This window comes from Panulirus ornatus, chromosome 18, assembly GCF_036320965.1.
Source record: "Panulirus ornatus isolate Po-2019 chromosome 18, ASM3632096v1, whole genome shotgun sequence".
Classification (NCBI taxonomy): Eukaryota; Metazoa; Arthropoda; class Malacostraca; order Decapoda; family Palinuridae; genus Panulirus; species Panulirus ornatus.
The window spans coordinates 3077857-3105157 of record NC_092241.1 but is presented as its reverse complement, the minus strand read 5'-3'; the positions used below and the strand labels follow the sequence as shown (position 1 = coordinate 3105157).

The window sequence follows — 27301 nt, the reverse complement described above, 5'->3', positions numbered from 1 at the left end:
AGGGTGGTGTTGAGTTTGGACTACAAAAGTAGTTGTGCGGTGTAGAGCAAGAGAGCTGATGTGGAGTGAAGGGTAAGAAAGGGGCTGTGGATCAAGAAAGAAGGGGTGGCAGTGTGGGTAAAGGGAGATGTGGGATATGCACCAAAAGAGGTGAGGAACACGGATCAAGATATGAGGTACATCAAGAAAGGTGGGTGATGTGGATCAAGACATATATGAGGTGTGGGATGTGCAACAAGAGAGATAGGGCATGACAGATGGTGTGGAGTGTGGATCAAGAAAGGTTGTGAGGTGTGGGGATCAGGCATAAAGGCGACAGGTGTGAAGAAAGACAGGATGTGAAGGTGTGCGGGCAAGAAGGAAAGAGTAGGGTGTAGGTCTGTGCAGGCAAGAAGGAAGGAGTAGGGTGTAGGTCAAGAAAAATGGAGTGGGTTGTGGATTAAGAGAAGATGTGTGGGGAATGGATCATGAAAGGCAATGTGGGAGTGGAGCAAGACAGGTGGTGTGGGACATGGAGGAAGAAAAGTGGTATGGGGTGTGGAGCAAGAGCTGGTGTGAGGTGTGGATTGAGACATGATTTGGGATGTGGATCAAGAGAGAGGGGTGTGAATAAAGAGAGGGAGTGTAGATCAAAAGAAATGGGGGTGGGTCTGGATCCCAAAAGGGCATTGTGGAGGTGTGGATTATAAGAGAAAGTGTGGGATGTGTATCAAGACAGAATACAAATTGGATAATGAAAGGTGGGGGGTGTATATCACGACATATGGTATGGAGTGTGGATCAATAAAGCTGGTATGGATTAAGGATCCAGGGAGGTATGCAGGTATGGGACAAGAAGCTGGTGACAGGAGTCAATCAAGAGAATGGGTGTAGGGTGTGGATCTACGAACCTCGTGCAAGAGAAGAATCAAAAGAGCAGGTGGTATTTGGATCAAAAGAATGAGTGTGTGGTGTGTAAATCAAGATAAGTGGTGTGGGGTGTAGATCAAGAAAGTTGCATCTGCTTGCCACAGATGACAGCAGTTAGAAGCTACCATATCCTATCTGCAAACCTGTTCTACCTTGCAAGTTTAGTTGTTCATTTTCTAACCAACCTTAGTCTCACTGTCCATCATGTTTTATTCATTATTCTCTAATTATCAGTAATGATATAATTCATTCAATATTATTACAATACTTGTTATAAAACTGTTAATATCATAAAAATGAAAACTTGGTATAGAATTTTTGTCAGAATGAGTAGCACTGACTGGGAAGAGAACCTAAAAATCTTAAATCCTCAGGGACGCATAAAGGATAATTCAAGTTATCTGAACCAGCACACAGACTATGAGCCCATATTTCATCAGTAGAAAAAAATAACAAAACCACTCTTATATGCATACTGTTATTTTGTAGTCACAAAGTTACTGGATGGAACTAACTGTCATAGAAAGTTAATCAACAAGTCAGCAGAGATGCATCATCATGTATGTGTCACTCATTACCCATACATCTAAAATCTCCTGTATGGTTCCTGTTTTCAAAAATACACTTTGTGTATTCAAGTTTTCAGAGTCGAATCCAATATTACATAAACTTCAATTTTCTAAGGTCTGTAATTCTTAGTGTTTGTTGTAACATGTAAAAATATACTGAGGATGTGAAAAGTATACTCTGAAGAAACACCTTAAAATATGAGATTACATAAGCAGATCAAGTCAAGTCAAATTCAAGAATGCTGTGACCCTGTGTACCTCAAACTGCAATACTAGAAATATTTTTTTTTTCTTTTTTTTTTTTGCTTTGTCGCTGTCTCCCGCGTTAGCGAGGTAGCGCAAGGAAACAGACGAAAGAAATGGCCCAACCCACCCCCATACACGTGTATATACATACGTCCACACACGCAAATATACATACCTACACAGCTTTCCATGGTTTACCCCAGACGCTTCACATGCCTTGATTCAATCCACTGACAGCACATCAACCCCGGTATACCACATCGCTCCAATTCACTCTATTCCTTGCCCTCCTTTCACCCTCCTGCATGTTCAGGCCCCGATCACACAAAATCTTTTACACTCCATCTTTCCACCTCCAATTTGGTCTCCCTCTTCTCCTCGTTCCCTCCACCTCCGACACATATATCCTCTTGGTCAATCTTTCCTCACTCATTCTCTCCATGTGCCCAAACCATTTCAAAACACCCTCTTCTACTCTCTCAACCACGCTCTTTTTATTTCCACACATCTCTCTTACCCTTACGTTACTTACTCGATCAAACCACCTCACACCACACATTGTCCTCAAACATCTCATTTCCAGCACATCCATCCTCCTGCGCACAACTCTCTCCATAGCCCACGCCTCGCAACCATACAACATTGTTGGAACCACTATTCCTTCAAACATACACATTTTTGCTTTCCAAGATAATGTTCTCGACTTCCACACATCCTTCAAGGCTCCCAGAATTTTCGCCCCCTCCCCCACCCTATGATTCACTTCCGCTTCCATGGTTCCATCCGCTGCCAGATCCACTCCCAGATATCTAAAACACTTCACTTCCTCCAGTTTTTCTCCATTCAAACTCACCTCCCAATTGACTAGACCCTCAACCCTACTGTACCTAATAACCTTGCTCTTATTCACATTTACTCTTAACTTTCTTCTTTCACACACTTTACCAAACTCAGTCACCAGCTTCTGCAGTTTCTCACATGAATCAGCCACCAGCGCTGTATCATCAGCAAACAACAACTGACTCACTAGAAATAGTAATATAAACTTATACTGACATGCATTTTCATTCTTCTTTTCTGGAACTGTACAACATACTAAGCAACAATAAAAAACTGGGTTGTAACAAGACTATTGAAAATTTCTCAATCTGTTAGAAAACATGAAGTAACTACTTACCTCATAAACCTCAGACCATCAATCCTCTTGAAGCAGCAGGGAAAGATAAGCAGCAATGAAGATACAGTCATGGTGAACTTTCTGTCCAAGTACCACCAATGACAAAAGTCACTTCCCACAAATGATGCAAATACTGAAAATAAACATAAAGCCTACAATATTACCAGAGCTGTAAGGTAAACTTATATTTCATCTCATGTCTATATCCCAAGTATAATAAAAATGGCTTTCTTGCACACAAAAACTATGGTAACATATTTGATCTTCCTTTAGTAAGCTTTACCTAAGTTATTGTCTCTGATCTGTCTTTAATATCCTTTACCTCTTATTAGGTTACTGACTCTGATCTGTCTTAAATATGCTTTATCTACAAGTAAGCTACTGCCTCTGATCTACGTTAAATAACTGGAATTCATAAGCTATAGAGACTTTTGCTGTGGCCACCCCCTTGAGGGAGTTCCCGAAGGGAACAGGCATCAAAGATCAAAGAAAGATAAATTGCTACTGTTTTTGATCTGCATTAAATATGATTTCTCTAATGCTCTAATCTTTGATCTATTTTAAATATACTTTAATTACTCCACTTGATCTTCCTTATACATGCTTTATCTAACAGCCCAAACTGTATATACAAAAAGCTGATTATCCAACTTTCAGGCATCCAATTAGTCCAACTATCAATCAGGATTTGTCCAAACTGGATAAGAACCATTTATGCATAAAAATCCAGTTTTGTGACTTTTGACCTCCAAATGAAACTTATATAGAGTCTTTAGCAGACTGACTATTGGCCTTCAAGTATTACCAGTTGTTTTTGTCTAGGCTGGTAAAGGCCCTTTCTTCATCTCTCGATGGCTGATCGTGATCACTGGTATTGAACTTTATGAGAAGAAAATTTGGTCATGCCTTCAAAAGATCAACTAAAAACAGTTAAATTTGTTGGGAAGCTATACAAAGAAGCAGAAGAAAGTTAATATTTTGAAATAGTGTCAAAGGTGGACATTTAGCTAGACCATGCCACAAGCATCATATAGGCAGGACAAAGTCAGTGGATATCTTGAAGGCAAAAGACACAGTAGATTATACAACTAAGAAGGAAAGTAAAGAGCAAAGCAAATCAAAGGTACTACAAGCTGATGAGGTTGTCTGGAAGTGGTATAAGAGAAAGAGAATAGAAGGTAAGGATATTCTTACGCCTGGATGGATGACACTGGAGTGGGGCAGATACTTTTATAAGATGCCAAACATTCAGCAACCTTGCAGTTTTCTGATTGGTAGCTTCAAAATTTCAAACTGTCAGTGGCATGGAATTTCCAGAATGATACTCAAAGATGAAAAGAATTCAACAAATGAACTACTTTATCATATTAGTGAGTGAACATAATGCATTAGATGAACAGAAACATACTGTCAATAAAGAAGGTCTAATCTCCATAAGCTTTCCCACAGAACTCTCACATATGATGGTGAATCAATGGCTCAAGCTTACAAGTCAAGTAAGGTAAGAGTCACTGTTCTCTATTTTAAAATGATGATGGTACATATCAAGCTGGAAGTTGGTTGTGGGAAAATCCTAGCAACCAAAAGATTTGAAGGGTGTTAAGCCTCTCCCAATAATTTACAGGATTTAGATGAATGCCTTGATGATGTATTGTATATCACTATATGTGATAATTACTTTGCACTTAGGGTTAAAAATCATTTCAAGAAAACAAGGCTACTGGTAGGTGGTAAGGCTGATTATTACTCAACAACAGTTAAGCACATACCAGGGTTGAACAGCTAGAGAATGAAAATATTTTTGCTGCATTATTACACCATAATAGAACTCCACTGATGCAAACATTGTATTGGGGTGAATTATACAATGAAATCTGTAAAAGAAAATCATGAGGATGCCATGCATGCATGAGAAAGCCCTTCAAGAATTAAACACAAATTTCAGCATAAAGACAGTAATATGGCATGTTACAAGAGCTTGAGAAGAGTAAAATAGTCTACTATAAGGGAAGCCAGGAAAAATGTGGCCAAAAGGTACTTTAGTTGAGACTGATAAAGAAAAATTTGAGAAGCAGAAACCATAAATCAGCAACAGAGGAAAGCTGAAACAACTGTTTGACTATGTAAAAGGTGTAGAAGCTGCAGAGGTGAAGAAAAACACCTGAAAATGATAATCTTAAAAATAAGCTTGAAAAATGGGTTGAATATAAAGAAAATGCTCTTACAAGTGACAACATAACTGATGAGAAAATAGTCACTTTTGTAGTGAATGCTGAGCAAAATAATGAAATTACTGTTTATCAAGATAAGGATGAAAATAAAAATCAGGAGAGAGAGAGTAACCTGAAATACAAATAACAACTCATGGAGAGGAAAGCTAGATTTACCACTTAAGATATGATGACTTTGTATGGCATTACAACTTTCTAAGCATTAGAGGACAATCCCAGAAAAAGTGACCTTCACAAATTCTTTCAAAGAACAAAGAAAAATTATACACTTCATTAACATTCATAACTGCAGAAGCTGGTGACTGAGTTTGGTAAAGTGTGTGAAAGAAGAAAGCTGAGAGTAAATGTGAATAAGAGCAAGGTTCAGTAGGGTTGAGGGACAAGTCAATAGGGAGGTAAGTTTGAATGGAGATAAACTGGAGGAAGTGAAGTGTCTTAGATATCTGGGAGTGGATTTGGCAGTAGATGGAACCATGGAACCGGAAGTGAGTCACAGGGTGGGGGAGGGGGCAAAGTTTCTGGGAGCAAGAACATTATCTGAGAAGGCAAAAGTGGGTATGTTTGAAGGAATAGTGGTCCCAACAATGTTATGTGGTAAGGAGGCATGGACTATACACAGGGTTGTGTGGAGGAGAGTGGATGTGTTGGAAATAAGATGTTTAAGGACAATAAGTGTTGTGAGGCAGTTTGATCAAGTAAAAAATGAAAGGGTAAGAGAGACGTGTGGTAATAAAAATAGTGTGGTTGTGAGAGCAGAAGGTGTATTGAAATGGTTTGGTCACATGGCGAGAATAAATGAGGAAAGATTGACAAAGAGGATATATGTGTCAGAGGTGGAGGGAATGAGGAGAAATGGGAGAAATTGGAGGTGGAAAGATGGAAAGAAAAAGATTTTGAGCGATCAGTGCCTAAACATGCAGGAAGGTGAAAGGCATGCAAGAAATAGAGCGAATTGGAATGATGTGGTATACCAGGGTTGATATGCTGTCAATGGGTTGAACCAGGGCATGTGAAGCATCTGGGGTAAACCACAGAAAGTTTTGTGGGGCCTGGATGTGGAAAGGGAGCTGTGGTTTTGGTGCATTATACATGCCAGCGAGAGACTGAGTGTGAACGAATGTGGCCTTTGTTGTCTTTTCCTCGTGCTACCTCACACGCATGTGGGGGGAGGGGTATTGTCATTTCATGTGTGGCGGGGTGGCGACAGGAATGAATAAAGGCAGCAAGTATGAATTAAGTACATGTGTATATATATGTAGGTGTCTGTGTATGTATATATATATATATGTATATGTTGAATGTATAAGTATGTATATGTGCATGTGTGGACGTGTATGTATATACATATGTATGTGGGTGGGTTGGGCCATTCTTTCGTCTGTTTCCTTGCGTTACCTCGCTAACACGGGAGATAGCGACAAAGTATAATAAATAAATAAATATATAGGCAGAAGGTCAAGAGAAAGGTCCAAGAGGTGAAAAGGAGGGCAAATGAGAGTTGGGGTGAGAGAGTATCATTAAATTTTAGGGAGAATAAAAAGATGTTTTGGAAGGAGGTACATAGAGTGCGTAAGACAAAGGAGCAAATGGGAACTTCAGTGAAGGGGGATAATAGGGAGGTGATAACAAGTAGTGGTGATGTGAGAAGGAGATGGAGTGAATATTTTGAAGGTTTGTTGAATGTGTTTGATGATAGAGTGGCAGATATAGGGTGTTTTGGTCGAGGTGGTATGCAAAGTGAGAGGGCTATGGAAAATGATTTGGTAAACAGAGAAGAGGTAGTAAAATCGTAAAATCTTTGCGGAAGATGAAAGCCGGCAAGCCAGCAGGTTTGGATGGTACTGCAGTGGAATTTATCAAAAAAAGGGGGTGACAGTATTGTTGACTGGTTGGTAAGGTTATTTAATGTATGTATGATTCATGTCGAGGTGCCTGAGGATTGGCGGAATGCGTGCATAGTGCCATTGTACAAAGGCAAAGGGGAGAAGAGTGAGTGCTCAAATTACAGAGGTATAAGTTTGTTGAGTATTCCTGGTAAACTATATGAGAGGGTATTGATTGAGATGGTGCAGGCATGTACAGAGCATCAGATTGGGGAAGAGCAGTGTGGTTTCAGAAGTGGTAGAGGATGTGTGGATCAGGTGTTTACTTAGAAGAATATATGTGAGAAATACTTAGAAAAGCAAATGGATTTGTATATAACATTTATGGATCTGGAGAAGGCATATGATAGAGTTGATAGAGATGCTCTGTGGAAGGTACTGAGAATATATGGTGCGGGAGGCAAGTTGTTAGAAGCAGTGAAAAGTTTTTATCGAGGATGTAAGGCATGTGTACGTGTAGGAAGAGAGGAAAGTGATTGGTTCTCAGTGAATGTAGGTTTGCGGCAGGGGTGTGTGATGTCTCCATGGTTGTTTAATTTGTTTATGGATGGGGTTGTTAGGGAGGTAAATGCAAGCATTTTGTAAAGAGGGGCGAGTATGAAGTCTGTTGGGGATGAGAGAGCTTGGGAAGTGAGTCAGTTGTTGTTCGCTGATGATACAGCTCTGGTGGCTGATTCATGTGAGAAACTGCAGAAGCTGGTGACTGAGTTTGGTAAAGTGTGTGAAAGAAGAAAGTTAAGAGTGAATGTAAATAAGAGCAAGGTTATTAGGTACAGTAGGGATGAGGGTCAAGTCAATTGGGAGGTAAGTTTGAATGGAAAAAACTGGAGGAAGTAAAGTGTTTTAGATATCTGGGAGTGGATCTGGCAGCGAATAAAACCATGGAAGCGAAAGTGAATCATAGGGTGGGGGAGGGGGTGAAAATCCTGGGAGCCTTGATGAATGTGTAGAAGTTGAAACCATTATCTCCGAAAGCAAATATGGCTATGTTTGAAGGAATAGTGGTTCCAACAATGTTGTATGGCTGCAAGGCGTGGGATATGGATAGAGTTGTGCGCAGGAGGGTGGATGTGCTGGAAATGAGATGTTTGAGGATAATATGTGGTGTGAGGTGGTTTGATCGAGTAAGTAATGTAAGGGTAAGAGAGATGTGTGGAAATAAAAAGAGCGTGGTTGAGAGAGCAGAAAAGGGTGTTTTGAAATGGTTTGGGCACATGGAGAGAGTGATTAAGGAGAGATTGACCAAGAGAAATATATGTGTCGGAGGTGGAGGGAACGAGAAGTGGGAGACCAAACTGGAGGTGGAAAGATGGAGTGAAAAAGATTTTGAGTGATCAGGGCCTGAACATGCAGGAGGGTGAAAGGCGGGAAAGGAATAGAGTGAATTGGATCGATGTGGTATAACGGGGTCGACGTGCTGTCAATGGATTGAATCAGGGCATGTGAAGCATCTGGGGTAAGCCATGAAAAGTTCTGTGGGGCCTGGATGTGGAAACGGAGCTGTGGTTTCGGGCATTATTGCATGACAGCTAGAGACTGAGTGTGAACGAATGGGGCCTTTGTTGTCTTTTCCTAGTGCTACCTCGCACACATGAGGGGGGAAGGGGATTTTATTTCATGTGTGGCGAGGAGGCGATGGGAATGAATAAAGGCAGACAGTGTAAATTGTGTGCATGTGTATATATGTATGTATCTGTGTGTGTATATATATGTGTACATTGAGATGTATGGGTCTGTATATTTGCGTGTGTGGACATGTATGGATATACATGTGTATGGGGTGGGTTGGGCCATTTCTTTCATCCGTTTCCTTGCGCTACCTCGCAAACACGGGAGACAGCGACAAAGCAAAATAATTATAAAAAAAAATATATATATATGTACATAAATATATATATATATATATATTTTTTTTTTTGTTTTTTTTTTTATACTTTGTCGCTGTCTCCCGCGTTAGCGAGGTAGCGCAAGGAAACAGATGAAAGAAATGGCCCAACCCCCCCCATACACATGTATATACATACGTCCACACACGCAAATATACATACCTACACAGCTTTCTATGGTTTACCCCAGACGCTTCACATGCCTTGATTCAATCCACTGACACCACGTCTACCCCGGTATACCACATCGCTCCAATTCACTCTATTCCTTGCCCTCCTTTCACCCTCCTGCATGTTCAGGCCCCGATCACACAAAATCTTTTTCACTCCATCTTTCCACCTCCAATTTGGTCTCCCTCTTCTCCTTGCTCCCTCCACCTCCGACACATATATCCTCTTGGTCAATCTTTCCTCACTCATCCTCTCCATGTGCCCAAACCACTTCAAAACACCCTCTTCTGCTCTCTCAACCATGCTCTTTTTATTTCCACACATCTCTCTTACCCTTACGTTACTCACTCGATCAAACCACCTCACACCACACATTGTCCTCAAACATCTCATTTCCAGCACATCCATCCTCCTGCGCACAACTCTATCCATAGCCCACGCCTCGCAACCATACAACATTGTTGGAACCACTATTCCTTCAAACATACCCATTTTTGCTTTCCAAGATAATGTTCTCGACTTCCACACATTCTTCAAGGCTCCCAGAATTTTCGCCCCCTCCCCCACCCTATGATCCACTTCCGCTTCCATGGTTCCATCCGCTGCCAGATCCACTCCCAGATATCTAAAACACTTCACTTCCTCCAGTTTTTCTCCATTCAAACTCACCTCCCAATTGACTTGACCCTCAACCCTACTGTACCTAATAACCTTGCTCTTATTCACATTTACTCTTAACTTTCTTCTTCCACACACTTTACCAAACTCAGTCACCAGCTTCTGCAGTTTCTCACATGAATCAGCCACCAGTGCTGCATCATCAGCGAACAACAACTGACTCACTTCCCAAGCTCTCTCATCCCCAACAGACTTCATACTTGCCCCTCTTTCCAAAACTCTTGCATTTACCTCCCTAACAACCCCATCCATAAACAAATTAAACAACCATGGAGACATCACACACCCCTGCCGCAAACCTACATTCACTGAGAACCAATCACTTTCCTCTCTTCCTACACGTACACATGCCTTACATCCTCGATAAAAACTTTTCACTGCTTCTAACAACTTTCCTCCCACACCATATATTCTTAATACCTTCCACAGAGCATCTCTATCAACTCTATCATATGCCTTCTCAAGATCCATAAATGCTACATACAAATCCATTTGCTTTTCTAAGTATTTCTCACATACATTCTTCAAAGCGAGGTAGCGCAAGGAAACAGACGAAAGAAATGGCCCAACCCACCCCCATACACATGTATATACATACGTCCACACACGCAAATATACATACCTACACAGCTTTCCATGGTTTACCCCAGACGCTTCACATGCCCTGATTCAATCCATTGACAGCACGTCAACCCCGGAATACCACATCAATCCAATTCACTCTATTCCTTGCCCTCCTTTCACCCTCCTGCATGTTCAGGCCCCGATCACACAAAATCTTTTTCACTCCATCTTTCCATCTCCAATTTGGTCTCCCACTTCTCCTCGTTCCCTCCACCTCCGACACATATATCCTCTTGGTCAATCTTTCCTCACTCATTCTCTCCATGTGACCAAACCATTTCAAAACACCCTCTTCTGCTCTCTCAACCACGCTCTTTTTATTTCCACACACCTCTCTTACCCTTACGTTACTTACTCGATCAAACCACCTCACACCACACATTGTCCTCAAACATCTCATTTCCAGCACATCCATCCCCCTGCGCACAACTCTATCAATAGCCCACGCCCCGCAACCATACAACATTGTTGGAACCACTATTCCTTCAAACATACCCATTTTTGCTTTCCGATATAATGTTCTCGACTTCCACACATTCTTCAAGGATCCCAGGATTTTCGCCCCCTCCCCCAACCTATGATCCACTTCCGCTTCCATGGTTCCATCCGATGCCAGATCCACTCCCAGATATCTAAAACACTTTACTTCCTCCAGTTTTTCTCCATTCAAACTTACCTCCCAATTGACTTGACCCTCAACCCTACTGTACCTAATAACCTTGCTCTTATTCACATTTACTCTTAACTTTCTTCTTTCACACACTTTACCAAATTCAGTCACCAGCTTCTGCAATTTCTCACATGAATCAGCCACCAGCGATGTATCATCAGCGAACAACAACTGACTCACTTCCCAAGCTCTCTCATCCCCAACAGACTTCATACTTGCCCCTCTTTCCAAAACTCTTGCATTCACCTCCCTAACAACCCCATCCATAAACAAATTAAACAACCATGGAGACATCACACACCTCTGCCGCAATCCTACATTCACTGAGAACCAATCACTTTCCTCTCTTCCTACATGTACACATGCCTTACATCCTCGATAAAAACTTTTCACTGCTTCTAACAACTTGCCTCCCACACCATATATATATATATATATATATATATATATATATATATATATATATATATATATATATATATATATATATATATATATATTCTTTTTTTTTTGCCGCTGTGTCCCGAGTTTGCGAGGTAGCGCAAGGAAACAGACGAAAGACATGGCCCAACCCACCCCCATGCACATGTATATACATACGTCCACACATGCAAAATATACATACCTACACAGCTTTCCATGGTTTACCCCAGACGCTTCACATGCCCTGATTCAATCCACTGACAGCATGTCAACCCCGGTATACCACATCGATCCAATTCACTCTATTCCTTGCCCTCCTTTCACCCTCCTGCATGTTCAGGCCCCGATCACACAAAATCTTTTTCACTCCATCTTTCCACCTCCAATTTGGTCTCCCACTTCTCCTCACTCCCTCCACCTCCGACACATATATCCTCTTGGTCAATCTTTCCTCACTCATTCTCTCTATGTGCCCAAACCACTTCAAAACACCCTCTTCTGCTCTCTCAACCAAGTTCTTTTTATTTCCACACTTCTCTCTTACCCTTACGTTACTTACTCGATCAAACCACCTCACACCAAACATTGTCCTCAAACATCTCATTTCCAGCACATCCATCCTCCTGCGCACAACTCTATCCATAGCCCACGCCTCGCAACCATACAACATTGTTTGAACCACTATTCCTTCAAACATACCCATTTTTGCTTTCCGAGATAATGTTCTCGACTTCCACACATTCTTCAAGGCTCCCAGAATTTTCGCCCCCTTCCCCACCCTATGATCCACTTCCGCTTCCATGGTTCCATTTCCCGTGTTAGCAAGGCAGCGTTAAGAACAGAGAACTGGGCCTCTGAGGGAATATCCTCACCTGGACCCCTTCTCTGTTCCTTCTTTTGGAAAATATCAAAAAAAAACAAGAGGGGAGGATTTCCAGCCCCCCGCTCCCTCCCCTTTTAGTCGCCTTCTACGACACGCAGGGAATACGTGGGAAGTATTCTTTCTCCCCTATCCCCAGGGATAATATATATATATATAATCCTCCCCCTCTTTTTTTTTTTTTTTTAATTTTTCAAACGAAGGGACAGAGAAGAGGGCCAGGTGAGGATATTCCCTCAAAGGTCCAGACCTCTGTTATTAACGCAACCTCGCTAATGCGGGAGATGGCGAATAGTATGAGAGAAAGAAAAAGATTATATATATATCCTCCCCTCTCATTATTTATTTTCTTTTTTTTTTCTTTTTTTTTTTCCAAAAGAAGGAACAGAGAAGGGGGCCAGGTGAGGATATTCCCTCAAAGGCCCAGTTCTCTGTTCTTAACGCTACCTCGCTAACGCGGGAAATGGCAAATAGTTTGAAAGAAAGAAATATATACATATATATATATGTGTTATCCCTGGGGATAGGGGAGAAAGAATACTTCCCACGTATTCCCTGCGTGTCGTAGAAGGCGACTAAAAGGGGAGGGAGCGGGTGGCTGGAAATCCTCCCCTCTCGTTTTTTTTTTTTTTTTTTTTTTTTTTTTTTTTTTTTTTTTTTTTCCAAAAGAAGGAACAGAGAAGGGGGTCAGGTGAGGATATTCCCTCTGAGGCCCAGTCCTCTGTTCTTGGTGCTACCTCGCTAATGCAGGAAATGGCGAATAGTATGAAAGAAAAGATATATATATATATATATATATCCCTGGGGATAGGGGAGAAAGAATACTTCCCACGTATTCCCTGCGTGTCGTAGAAGGTGACTAAAAGGGGAGGGAGCGGGGGGCTGGAAATCTTCCCCTCTCGTTTTTTTTTTAATTTTCCAAAACAAGGAACAGAGAAGAGGGCCAGGTGAGGATATTCCCTCCAAAGCCCAGTCCTCTGTTCTTAACGCTACCTCGCTAAAGCGGGAAATGGCGAATAGTTTGAAAGAAAGAAAGAAAATATATATATATATATATATATATATATATATATATATATATATATATATTTTTCTTTTTTTTTTCATACTATTTGCCATTTCCCGCATTAGCGAGGTAGCGTTAAGAACAGAGAACTCGGCCTTAGAGGGAATATCCTCACCTGACCCCCTTCTCTGTTCCTTCTTTTGGAAAATTAAAAAACAAGAAAGGGGAGGATTTCCAGCCACCCGCTCCCTCCCCTTTTAGTCGCCTTCTACGACACGCAGGGAATACGTTAGAAGTATTCTTTCTCCCCTATCCCCATATATATATATATATATATATATATATATATATATATATATATATATATAGCTGGTGAATGAGTTTGGTAAAGTGTGTGAAAGGAGAAAGTTAAGAGTAAATGTGAATAAGAGCAAGGTTATTAGGTACAGTAGGGTTGAGGGTCAAGTCAATTGGGAGGTAAGTTTGAATGGAGAAAAACTGGAGGAAGTAAAGTGTTTTAGATATCTGGGAGTGGATTTGGCAGCAGATGGAACCGCATAGTGTGGGGGAGGGAGCGAAAGTTCTGGGAGCGTTAAAAAATGTGTGGAAGTCAAGAACGTTATCTTGGAAAGCAAAAATGGGTATGTTTGAAGGAATAGTGGTTCTAAAAATGTTATATGGTTGCGAGGCGTGGGCTATAGATAGAGTTGTGCGGAGGAGGGTGGATGTGCTGGAAATGAGATTTTTGAGACAATATGTGGTGTGAGGTGGGTTGATTTAGTAAGTAATGAAAGGGTAAGAGAGATGTGTGGTAATAAAAAGAGTGTGGTTGAGAGAGCAGAAGAGGGTGTTTTGAAATGGTTTGGTCACATGGAGAGAATGAGTGAGGAAAGATTGACAAAGAGGATATATGTGTCAGAGGTGGAGGGAATGAGAAGTGGGCGACCAGACTTGGAGATAGAAAGATGGAGTGAAAAAGATTTTGATTGATCAGGGCCTGAACATGTAGGAGTGTGAAAGGCGTGCAGGGAATAGAGTGAATTGGAACGATGTGGTATACCGGAGTCGACGTGCCGTCAATGGATTGAACCAGGGCATGTGAAGCGTCTGGGGTAAACCATGCAAAGTTTTGTGGGGCTTGGATGTGGAAAGGGAGCATTGGTTTCGGTGCATTATACATGACAGCTAAAGACTGAGTGTGAACGAATGTGGCCTTTGTTGTCTTTTCCTAGCGTTACCTCGCGTACGTGCGGGGGGAGGGGGTTGTCATTTCATGTGTGGCGGGGTGGCGACGGGAATGAATAAGGGCAGACAGTATGAATTATGTACATGTGTATATATGTATATGTCTGTGTGTATATATATATATATATGTATACACTGAGATGTATAGGTATGTATATGTGCTGTGTGTGGATGTGTATGTATATACATGTGTATGTGGGTGGTTTGGGCCATTCTTTCGCCAGTTTCCTTGCACCACCTCGCTAACGCGGGAGACAGCAACAAAGTATAATAATAATAAGATAAAATATATATATGCGTATGTGTATGAGTGGATGGGCCATTCTTCGCCTGTTTCCTAGCGCTACCTCAATGACGCAAGAAACAGCTATTAAGTATAATAGATAAATATAAATAATACATAAACACTTACACTTACATATACATTACACATATATATACACCTGTAGACATTCATACTTGCTCACCATCATCCATTCCAGATGCCACCCTGCCCCATAGGAAACATCACAAATGCATGAAAGAAAGGAACAAAAATATGACATACATGCTCTTCATATCTCCTACACCTGATTGCCACACTTGTGTCAGTGAGGTAAAGCCAGGAAGTAGATGAGGAAAAGCCACATCTGCTCACATCCGTACACAAGCTGTCATGTATAATGCACCTAAACCACAGCCCCCTATCCACATCTAGGCCCCAACAGACTTTTCCATGGCTTATCCCAGATGTTTTACATGCCTCAGATCAGTCCAATGGTAGCACGTTGACCCCAGTATACCACATCATTCCAATGAAAAAGTAAGAAAGATATGTGGTAATAAAAAGAGTGTGGTTGAGAGAGCAGATTATGTGTTGAAATGGTTTGGACATATGGACAAAATGAGTCAGGAAAGGTTGCAAAGAGGATATATGTCAGAAGTGGAGGGAACAAGGAGAGCAGGAAGACCAAATTGGAGATGAGAAGATATTTTGGCCCGCTGCCAAATGAGCAAGCACACACTCCAGGTGGGTGGCCTTTACATGATGATTGAAATTTGATACTGTAATCTTTTCCAACAGGAGCCACTCAGCTTGAATATATCTATGTGTGGGAGGAGGAATTTAAGGGTTAATAAAAAATGCAGTATTTTCCTTGAAGTTTTCACTGAATATTATAAAAATTACATCATGAGAGTGTGTTACTGTGGATGAGTGGTAAGTTACATTGTTTCAGTTCGGTATACAGTCCATCTATAAGGGTCAGAGTGCGTAAAGTTTTGGTCGAGAACATAACCCCCTCAGAACACGTCCAATGGTTCAAATTATGTTGGTTCAAGATGAGACAAGTGTCTATCATAATTCCATCAGAACTTGATACCATGGTGTGTGACTATAACATGGATCACCCAAAACAAAGACTATAATAATAATTATAGAAGAAAAAAAAAATAGAAGAAGAACAAGTACAAGAAGAAGAAAAGAAGCAAAGAAGAAGAAAAGAAAAAAGAAGAAAAGAAAGAAGAAAAGAAGAAGAAGAAGAAGAAGAAGAAGAAGAAGAAGAAGAAGAAAACAAGAAGAATAAGAGGGTCTGAGCATGATTTTGTGTGTACTGCTTGTGCAATTTTATTTGAGCTACACACTAAAAGTAATAAAAATACTTAATAGACAACCATAGAAAAATAATTCAAACCTCTGTCAAACTGGTCGCCAATAATTATAATAAAGGTGATACAAGTAACGAAGCAGTAGACTGAAATGCATACTGAAGCTACGACATTCCATCCTGAGCTACACATGTGCAGAACCAGCTGAAAATATAGAAACAGAGTTATCAATACATTTCACCCCATACAGTACAACTGTTCTATCAAAAAGTGATCATAATCATGTCAAAATATGTATAAAACTAAAGTCTACATCAAACTCTACATTTCTGTATAACATTACATCTATGAGCACTTGTTTTTAATGCCATATTTTTAATTTTCCGGAGACAAGTATCACAGGAAAAACTTCCAGGTATAAATGCATTTTTTCTATGTATTATTTTTTTCTTTATTATACTTTGTCGCTGTCTCCCGCGTTTGCGAGGTAGCGCAAGGAAACAGACGAAAGAAATGGCCCAACCCCCCCCATACACATGTATATACATACGTCCACACACGCAAATATACATACCTACACAGCTTTCCATGTTTACCCCAGACGCTTCACATGCCTTGATTCAATCCACTGACAGCACGCCGACCCCAGTATACCACATCGCTCCAATTCACTCTATTCCTTGCCCTCCTTTCACCCTCCTGCATGTTCAGGCCCCGATCACACAAAATCTTTTTCACTCCATCTTTCCACCTCCAATTTGGTCTCCCTCTTCTCCTCGTTCCCTCCACCTCCGACACATATATCCTCTTGGTCAATCTTTCCTCACTCATTCTCTCCATGTGCCCAAACCACTTCAAAACACCCTCTTCTGCTCTCTCAACCACGCTCTTTTTATTTCCACACATCTCTCTTACCCTTGCGTTACTCACTCGATCAAACCACCTCACACCACACTTTGTCCTCAAACATCTCATTTCCAGCACATCCATCCTCCTGCGCACAACTCTATCCATAGCCCACGCCTCGCAACCATACAACATTGTTGGAACCACTATTCCTTCAAACATACCCATTTTTGCTTTCCGAGATAATGTTCTCGACTTCCACACATTCTTCAAGGCCCCCAGAATTTTCGCCCCCTCCCCCACCCTATGATCCACTTCCGCTTCCATGGTTCCATCCGCTGCCAGATCCACTCCCAGATATCTAAAACACTTCACTTCCTCCAGTTTTCTCTCCATTCAAACTCACCTCCCAATTGACTTGACCCTCAACCCTACTGTACCTAATAACCTTGCTCTTATTCACATTTACTCTTAACTTTCACATACAATTTATCATACAATACAAAATCTGATATGTGTTGGAAATGAAATGTTTAAGGACAATATTTGGTGTGAGGTGGTTTACTCGAGTAAGTAATGAAAGGGTAAGAGGGATGTGTGATAATAAAACAAGTGTGGTTAAGAGAGCAGAGGAGGGTGTGTTCAAATGGTTTGGAATTATGGATAAAGTGAGTGAGGGAAGATTGACAACAAAGTATAAATATGTAGATGTGTATAAATGTATATGTTTGTGTATTTAGGGATGTATTTCGGGAAGCAGTGATGGCTTGCGCAAAAGATGCTTGTAGCATTAGAAGTGTGGGAGTTGGGCAGATTAGAAAGGGTAGTGAGTGGTGGGATAAAGAAATAAGATTATTAGGGAAAGAGAAGAGAGAGGCATTTGGACAATTTTTGCAAGGAAATAATGCAAATGACTGGGAGATGTATAAAATAAAGAGGCAGGACATCAAGAGAAGGGTGCAGGAGGTGAAAAAGAGGGCAAATGAGATTTGGGGTGAGGGAGTATCATTAAATTTTAGGGAGAATAAAAAGACTTTTGGAAGGTAAATAAAGTGCGTAAGACAAGGAAACAAATGGGAACATCAATGAAGGGGGCTAATGGGGAGGTGATAACAAGTACTGGTGATGTGAGAAGGAGATGGAGTGAGTATTTTGAAGGTTTGTTGAATGTGTTTGATGATAGAGTGGCAGATATAGGGTGTTTTGATCGAGATGGTGTGCAAAGTGAGAGGGTTTATGATAATGCTTTGGTAAACAGAGAAGAGGTAGTAAAAGCTTTGCAGAAGATGAAAGCCAACAAGGCAGTGGGTTTGGACGGTATTGCAATGGAATTCACTAAGAAAGGGGGTGACTGTATTGTTGACTGGTTGGTAAGGTTATTTAATGTATGTATGACTTATGGTGAGGTGCCTGAGGATTGGCGGAATGCTTGCATAGTGCCATTGTACAAAGGCAAAGGGGATAAAAGTGAGTGCTCAAATTACAGAGGTATAAGTTTGTTGAGTATTCCTGGGAAATTATATGGTAGGGTATTGATTGAGAGGGTGAAGGCATGTACAGAGCATCAGATTGGGGAGGAGCAGTGTGGTTTCAGAAGTGGTAGAAGATGTGTGGATCAGGTGTTTGCTTTGAAGAATACGAGAAAATACTTAAAAAAGCAAATGGATTTGTATGTAGCATTTATGGATCTGGAGAAGGCATATGACAGAGTTGATAGGGATGCTCTGTGGAAGGTATTAAGAATATATGGTGTAGGAGGCAAGTTGTTCGAAGCAGTGAAAAGTTTTTATCGAGGATGTAAGGCATGTGTACGTGTAGGAAGAGAGGAAAGTGATTGGTTCTCAGTAAATGTTGGTTTGCGGAAGGGGTGCGTGATGTCTCCATGTTTGTTTATTTTGTTTATGGATGTATTGTTAGGGAGGTGATGCAAGAGTTTTGGAAAGAGGGGCAAGTATGAAGTCTGTTGTGGATGAGAGAGCCTGGGAAGTGAGTAAGTTGTTGTTCGCTGATGATATAGCGCTGGTGGCTGATTCGGGTGAGAAACTGCAGAAGTTGGTGACTGAGTCTGGTAAAGTGTGTGAAAGAAGAAAGCTGAGAGTTAATGTGAATAAGAGCAAGGTTATTAAGTACAGTACGGTTGAGGGACAAGTCAATTGGGAGGTAAGTTTGAATGGAGAAAAACTAGAGGGAGTGAAGTGTTTTAGATATCTGGGAGTGGCCTTGGCAGCGGATGGAACCATGGAAGTGGAGGTGAATCATAGGATGGGAGACGGGGCGAAAGTTCTGGGAGCGTTGAAAAATGTATGGAGTCGAGAATGTTATCCTGGAAAGCAAAAATGTTTGAAGGAATTGTGGTTCCAACAATGCTATATGGTTGCGAGGTGTGAAATATAGATAGAGGTGTGTGGAGGAGGGTGTATGTGCAGGAAATGAGATGTTTGCGGACAATATGTGGTGTAAGGTGGTTTGATCGAGTAAGTAATGAAAGGGTAAGAGAGATGTGTGGCAATAAAAAGAGTGTTGTTGAGAAAGCAAAAGAGGGTGTTTTGAAATGGTTTGGTCACATGGAGAGAAAGAGTGAGGAAAGATTGACATAGAGGATATATGTGTCAGAGGTAGAGGGAACGAGAAGTGGGAGACCAAATTGGAGGTGGAAAGATGGAGTGAAAAAGATTTTGAGTGATCGGGGCCTGAACATGCAGGAGGGTGAAAGGCTTGCAAGTAATAGAGTGAATTGGAACGATGTGGTACACCGGGGTCGACGTGCTATCAATGGATTGAACCAGGACATGTGAAGCGTCTGGGGTAAACCATGGAAAGTTCTGTGGGGCCTGGATGTGGAAAGGGAGCTCTGGTTTCGGTGCATTATACATGACAGCTAAAGACTGAGTGTGAACAAATGTGGCCTTTGTTTTCTTTTCCTAGCACCACCTCGCACACATGCGGGGGAGGAGGTTTTCATTCATGTGTGGCGGGGCGGCGACGGGAATAAATAAGGGCAGACAGTATGAATTATGTCCATGTGTATGTATGTATATGTCTGTGTGTGTAAATATATGTATACGTTGAGATGTATAGGTATGTATAAGTGCGTGTGTGGACGTGTATGTATATACATGTGCATGTGGATGGGTTGGGCTAATCTTTCGTCTGTTTCCTAGCGCTACCTCGCTAACGTGGGAGACCACAACAAAGTATTGTTATGAACGTGTGTGCGTGTGCCCACATGTTCGTGTATATGTATGTGTGTGTCTTTGTGTATGGTGTGAGTGTTATTTCATGTTAGGGCCAGGGCCAGGGCCTTCCTCCGCTATCGGCTCGGATTTCACTTCCCTGACCTGAACCATTAGGCCTGCTGTTTTTCCATTCCTCCGAGAGGGAAACCAGATGGCCACGCCGGGCCATCAATCCAGTCCACCTCAACACTTGGACCTTTCATCCAAGGCATCAGGTCAAAGTTGTGAGGTCAGCCTACGGGGTATGTCCTCCCATACATTATCGTCGCTGTTAGGACAAGAGGAGGTTGAGCTTTAGGCAAGATGTGGGACGGATTTAGGATCCTTCAGCCAACCAGCAGTTTCACAGATAGCCCCTTCTCCAATCACCGCCAGACCTGTGGCCCTCGAGCCAAGTAGGAGTGGCACTTAGGAGCCACCCTCCTCTAATCACAACTGGACCTTAGGCCCATAGCCAATCAAGGGTAGCATTGTAGAGTAACAGGGTGGATGCAAGTCCTTTCTACTTGTAATAAAAACCTCTGACACCCGCTGAGCCTCGATCCCTTCTCTAGCCCAGCGAGGTAAGTGGTTTTCCCTCTGTCCCAAAGCCCGTAACCTGAGTGAAGTGCGCAATATAGATTCTATGGTGTTGTGCTGCCTTTGTCAGGTAATTTCGAGTGTCATAGACTATTGTAACTTGTCACAGAAGTGTCTAACAATAAGTGTATCTTGAATCATGTTATCAAAGATAAATTGTCATAAAGGAAATAGATCTCCTGGTTTGAAATCTTACCTGGAGTGTTAAACTCATGTTCAGTGTTAACGTAAATGAATTTGTGCCTGTTTCATGTGTTTGTTATTTTGTACTCTTTAGCTATTTCATTATACGTAGATTTAATGCTGGTGTTTGATTCAATCCCATGACTTTAAGATAGTGTTATTCTGTGTTGTGTGACGTTAACAAATTTAACATCCTTGCAAAGACAAGGATTAGTATAGTATTTGTAACATATATATGAAATTGGCGACCTTGCTAGAATAAGTATAGAGTTCGTAACATATAAAGTGGCGACCCTGCCAGGATATTTCTTGCCTTAACGGAATCTCTTTCCTTGATTCCTTAATCATGCGGTTGACCATCGACGCTGACGTTGACCATTTCTGTCGATCTGAGCCCTCTCCCGAGGACCTTAAATCTTTATCAAGTTATGAGTTGAGGCTTGTTGCAGATAGGTTAAAAGTAAATTATGACTGGAGTGCTAGCAAAGTACAACTGGAGACTTTATTAATAAATCATTTTGTTGGCGAGCAGATCGTAGATGCTGTGCCTGATGTTGAAATTAGTGTCAGCAATACCATCCCATTATTGAGGTCGGCCGAAACCTGGATCCCTCCCCATATCTCTAGTGATGTTAATGTTGATCCTGAATGCTGGCAAATCCAACTAGAGACAGCTAAGATCAATGCACAAGTGCAAATGCAGAATGCATAAGCACAGGTGCAGGTACAGAAGGAACAGACTGAACAAGCTAGGTTCGCTTAAGAACGTGCAAAATTACGACAGAACACTTCACCTTCAGGACCAGTGCCGTCTCAGTTGGGTAACTTACATCTCGTACCAGAGTTCTGTGAAGATGATGTGGCTACCTTTTTCCTAAAGTTTGAACAGACTGCCTGTGATTGCTCTTGGCCAAAGTCGGCTTGGACGACCGTGATACGTCCCCACCTTGTTCGTAAGGCTGGGTCCGCATACACCGCACTGACCGGTGACCAATGTAGTGATTATGAGGTCGTGAAACAGGCAGTGCTGAATTCTTATCATTTAAGTCCGGAAGCAAACCAACTCAAATTTCGAGCTAAAAATAAGCGCCCTGATCAAAACTACCTAGATCACTTTCGTGAAAAGTACAGGTTATGCGTGCAGTGGCTATGCTCTGAACGAACTTATGATGCTGAGGCGATCACAAAACTATTTGTACTTGAGGAATGTAAGGACGGTGTACCCTGTGATGTACTGCAGTACATAATTCTAAAACCGGAGAATTTTGAGGAGGCTGGGAAACTAGCAGATGAGTACGTGCTAAATCTCAAACTTGACGTGGAGAGACATTCAAAGGGTTTTGACGGCAGAGGGAGGTCCAAAGGTCATACAATCCCACCTGAATCTGCTACCTTACCGGTAACTCATAAAAGTCAGGGGAAACACTCCGAGACAGTTAAGGTTTGTTTTTACTGTGGCATGGCTGGGCACCAGGTGAAGGATTGTTGGGCTCGGGCGAAGGAATCCAGAGACTCTGCCAAGTGTAGGCCGGTGAGTCTCTTCTCAACTTTAGGGCCACTTAGTAAAGTAAATGAGGCTATCCTTGCTCTTAGGAAAGTGAGGGGTTGCGAGAGTGTTGATCAATCTGTAGATCCGTTCCTAAGAAACTACAATGCGTTCATGTCTGAGGGATATATTAGTAGATGTGGTGTACGATGAAAAGTGACCAGATTACGGGATTCTGGTGCACTGCAGTCCCTGATGTTGGATGGCTTGGTGCAGCGAGGAGAGTCTGGAGACTGAGTCTTGCTAGATGGGCTGTCGGGTCCCAAGGCCGTTCCACTAGCTGATGTGAGTGTGGAAACAGAACTCTTCACAGGCCCTGCCCAGGTGGGGGTTGTAGATCAGTTGCCTGTCTCAGGAGTTGACTTTGTGTTAGGCAATGACCTAGTGGGTGGGAAGATGAACCCAGTGCCGGTGGTGTCGGTGACACCAGTGGAGTCCACAGAGACAGAGCGGCTTCAGGAAGAGGTACCAGGGATATTCCCCGTGTGCGCAGTTACTTGGTCCATGGGGTCTGCTAAGAAAGCAGGTTGCAGGCCCCAGGAGACAGAGCTTGAGGCGGGAAAACTGCAGTCACTCTGCCGCTCAGCAGAATTTAACAGGGACCCAAGCACGAATGAAGAAAAGGTATGACAAACGATCTCGTTTGAGAAGGTTTGAGGCGGGGGACGAGGTGTTGCTTCTACTACCGAAGCCAGGTCAACCCTTGGCTGCCCGTTTTCAGGGTCCCTACACCATTATCCGGAGTGTAGGAGACTCAAATCACCTTGTCTCTACCCCCAAGAGGCGCAGATGTCAGAGATTGGGCCACGTCAACATGCTTAAGCCATATTTCAGTTGTGATCCTCCCCCTCTGGAACCGACTGTGCCAGTCTGCATCATCTAATGTCTAGCGGTAGCCGTGTGTGACAAAGACGACGATGTAGCTGCGAGTGCCTTGGAGACCTGGGAACTGGACAGAGGCACGGATAGGAAGTGGGAGGTGAAACTTTCGCATCTGATGGAGGAACAACATGTGCAGATGTCCGCCCTGCTGTCAAAACACCCGGAGGTTTTCCGAAGCAAACCCGGACAGACCTCGCTCACAAGCCATGATGTAGACGTAGGAGATGCCCGACCTGTCAAACTAGCTCTGTTCCAGGTGAGCCCACAACGAGTGGCCACCCTTCACACTGAGCTGAACTATATGCTTGAGCACGACCAGACTGAGCCATGTCAGTCAGAGTGGAGCTTCCCTGTTACTCTCGTATCCGAGCCCGATGGGACCTATCAGTTCTGTATTGACTACCGCCGGGTTAATGAGGTGACAAGAACTGACAGTTACCCCCTGCCGCGAGTGGAAGATTGCATAGATCGCGTCGGCTATGCTCGCTTCCTGTCAAAATTAGATCTCAGAAAAGGGTACTGGCAGATTAGATTGACAGAGAGAGCACAAGATATCAGCACCTTTGTAGTGCTAGGACGGACTTATAAGTGTAAAGTGATGCCTTTTGGCATGAAGACTGTCCCTGCCACATTTCAACAACTTATGGACATCCTCATCAAAGACCTGCCTGGTTGTGTCGTCTACCTGGATGATATTGTGATATACAGTCATATTTGGAACGAACGTCTACAGAGACTTGACAATGTTCTGACAGTCTTGAATGAGGCTAACCATGTTCTCAATTGGGACAAATGCAAGTTTGTGAAGGCCAAGGTGCAATATTTGGGTTATGTGATCAGTCAAGGTGAGCTAGCCCCACCGACTGCAAAGGTCCAGGCTTTATCCCAGATGGGTGACCCCCGATCACAAAGAGAACTGAGACGTTTTATGGGTATGGGTGGGTACTACCGGATGTTCATTGTTAATTTTGCAACACTCGCAACCCCTCTGACAGATTTATTGAAGAAAGATGTTAGATATGTTTGGAATGAGCAGTGTGACACAGCCTTTCATCGGATGAAATCCATACTTTGTAATAGTCCTATCTTGTAGGCTCCTGATTTTAACCAACCATTCAAGTTAGCAGTAGATGCCAGTGATGTGTGAGCCGGTGCTGTCCTCTTGTAAGAGGATGAAAACAAGGTTGACCATCCTGTAGACTATTTTAGTAACAAATTCAATCAAGCCAAAAGGAATTATCCCACCATTGAGAAGGAACTTTTGTCTTTAATAATTGCATTGCAACACTTTCATGTATATTTGTCCCCTTCAGGCCATGTTATCAGGGTGTATACTAATCACCACCCACTCAAATATGTTAACAAGTTCCATTATAAGAATCAAAGGTTAACTTGGTGGACCTTGTTCCTTCAAGAGTATAATCTAGATATTCACCATATTGCTGGCACACATAATGTGTTAGCTGACTGTTTATCCCGCTCTTAAGGTGAGAAGATTCCTCTCTTCAAGGAATTTTCTCCTTTATGGAGGGGGGTGTTATGAACATGTGTGTGCGTGTGCCTACATGTTCGTGTATATGTATGTGTGTGTCTTTGTGTATGGTAAGAGTGTTATTTCATGTTAGGACGAGGGCCAGGGCCTTCCTCCAGTCTTTCTCCATTCAAATTTACCTCCCAATTGACTTGACCATCAACCCTACTGTACCTAATAACCTTGCTCTTATTCACATTTACTCTCAACTTTCTTCTTTCACACACTTTACAAAACTCAGTCACCAGCTTCTGCAGTTTCTCACGATGACTCAGGGACACCAGCACTGTATCATCAGCGAACAGCAACTGACTAACTTCCCAAGCTCTCTCATCCACAACAGACTGCATACTTGCCCCTCTTTCCAAACTCTTGCATTCACCTCCCTAACAACCCCATCCATAAACCAAATTAAACTACCATGGAGACATCACACACCCCTGCCGCAAACCTACATTCACTGAAAACCAATCACTTTCCTCTCTTGCTACACTACAAATGCCCTTACATCCTCGATAAAACTTTTCACTGCTTCTAACAACTTGCCTCCCACACCATATACTCTTAATACCTTCCACAAGCTTCTCTATCAACTCTATCATATGCCTTCTCCAGATCCATAAATGCTACATACAAATCCATTTGCTTTTCTAAGTATTTCTCACATACATTCTTCAAAGCAAACACCTGATCCACACATCCTCTACCACTTCTGAAACCACACTGCTCTTCCCCAATCTGATGCTCTGTACATGCCTTCACCCTTTCAATCAATAGCCTCCCATATAATTTACCAGGAATACTCAACAAACTTATACCTCTGTAATTTGAGCACTCACTCTTATCCCCTTTGCCTTTGTACAATGGCACTATGCACACATTCCGCAATTTCCCTCAGGCACCTCACCATGAGTCATACATACATTAAATAACCTTACAACCAGTCAATAATACAGTCACCTCCTTTTTTAATAAAATCCACTGCAATACCATCCAAACCTGCTGCCTTGCCGGCTTTCATATAATATAATATATATATATATACACACAGACATATATATATATATATTATATATATATATATATATTATATATATATATATTATATATATATATATACACACAGACATATACATAATCACATGCACACAATTCACACTGTCTGCCTTTATTCATTCCATTTATTTATTTATTTTCACATCCCACTCTGTCATGAAACACATTCAACAAACCTTCAAAATTCTCACTCCATCTCCTTCTCACTTCACCACTACATGTTATTACTTCTCCATTAACCCCATTCACCACTGTTCCCGTTTGTTCTCTTGCCTTATGCCCTTTATTTACTTACCTCTTCTAAAACATCTTTTTATTCTCCTAGAATTTGATGTCATTCTCTCACCCCAACTCTCATTTGCCCTCTTTTTCACCTCTTACACCTTTCTCTTGACCTCCTGCCTCTTTCTTTTATACATATCCCATTCATTCACACTACTTCCCTGCAAAAATCATCTAAATGCCTCTTTCTTCACTTTCACTAACAATCTTGCTTCTTCATCCCGCCACTCACTACCCTTTATAATCTGCCAACCTCCACCTTTCTCATGCCATAGGCATCTTTTGCAGAAGCCATCACTGCTTCCTAAATGTACACATGCCCTTACATCCTCGATAAAACTTTTCACTGCTTCTAACAACTTGCCTCCCACACCATATACTCTTAATACCTTCACAGAGATCTCTATCAACTCTATCATATGCCTTCTCCAGATCCATAAATGCTTCATACAAATCCATTTGCTTTTCTAAGTATTTCTCACATACATTCTTCAAAGCAAACACCTGATCCACACATCCTCTACCACTTCTGAAACCACACTGCTCTTCCCCAATCTGATGCTCTGTACATGCCTTCACCCTTTCAATCAATAGCCTCCCATATAATTTACCAGGAATACTCAACAAACTTATACCTCTGTAATTTGAGCACTCACTCTTATCCCCTTTGCCTTTGTACAATGGCACTATGCACACATTCCGCCAATCCACAGGCACCTCACCATGAGTCATACATACATTAAATAACCTTACAACCAGTCAACAATACAGTCACCCCCTTTTTTAATAAATTCCACTGCAATACAATCCAAATCCGCTGCCTTGCCGGCTTTCATCTTCCGCAAAGCTTTCACTACCTCTTCTCTGTTTACCAAATCATTTTCCCCAGCCCTCTCACTTTGCACACAACCTCGACCAAAACACCCTATATCTGCTACTCTATCATCAAACACATTCAACAAACCTTCAAAACAC

At 42.0% G+C, this 27301-nt stretch overlaps 1 protein-coding gene across 1 annotated transcript in view; it reads right to left on the bottom strand.

Annotated features, from left to right (window-relative positions):
* Nucleotides 1–27301, bottom strand: part of LOC139754958 (sodium-coupled neutral amino acid transporter 7-like) — a 151746-nt gene that overhangs the window by 85242 nt on the left and 39203 nt on the right. Inside the window, exons 4-5 of the mRNA XM_071672784.1 lie at nucleotides 16272–16389; nucleotides 2902–3034 (exon numbers count right to left, since the gene is read on the bottom strand). Of these exons, the coding sequence (XP_071528885.1) occupies nucleotides 2902–3034; nucleotides 16272–16389 (251 nt within the window). The remainder of the gene's footprint in view (nucleotides 1–2901; nucleotides 3035–16271; nucleotides 16390–27301) is intronic.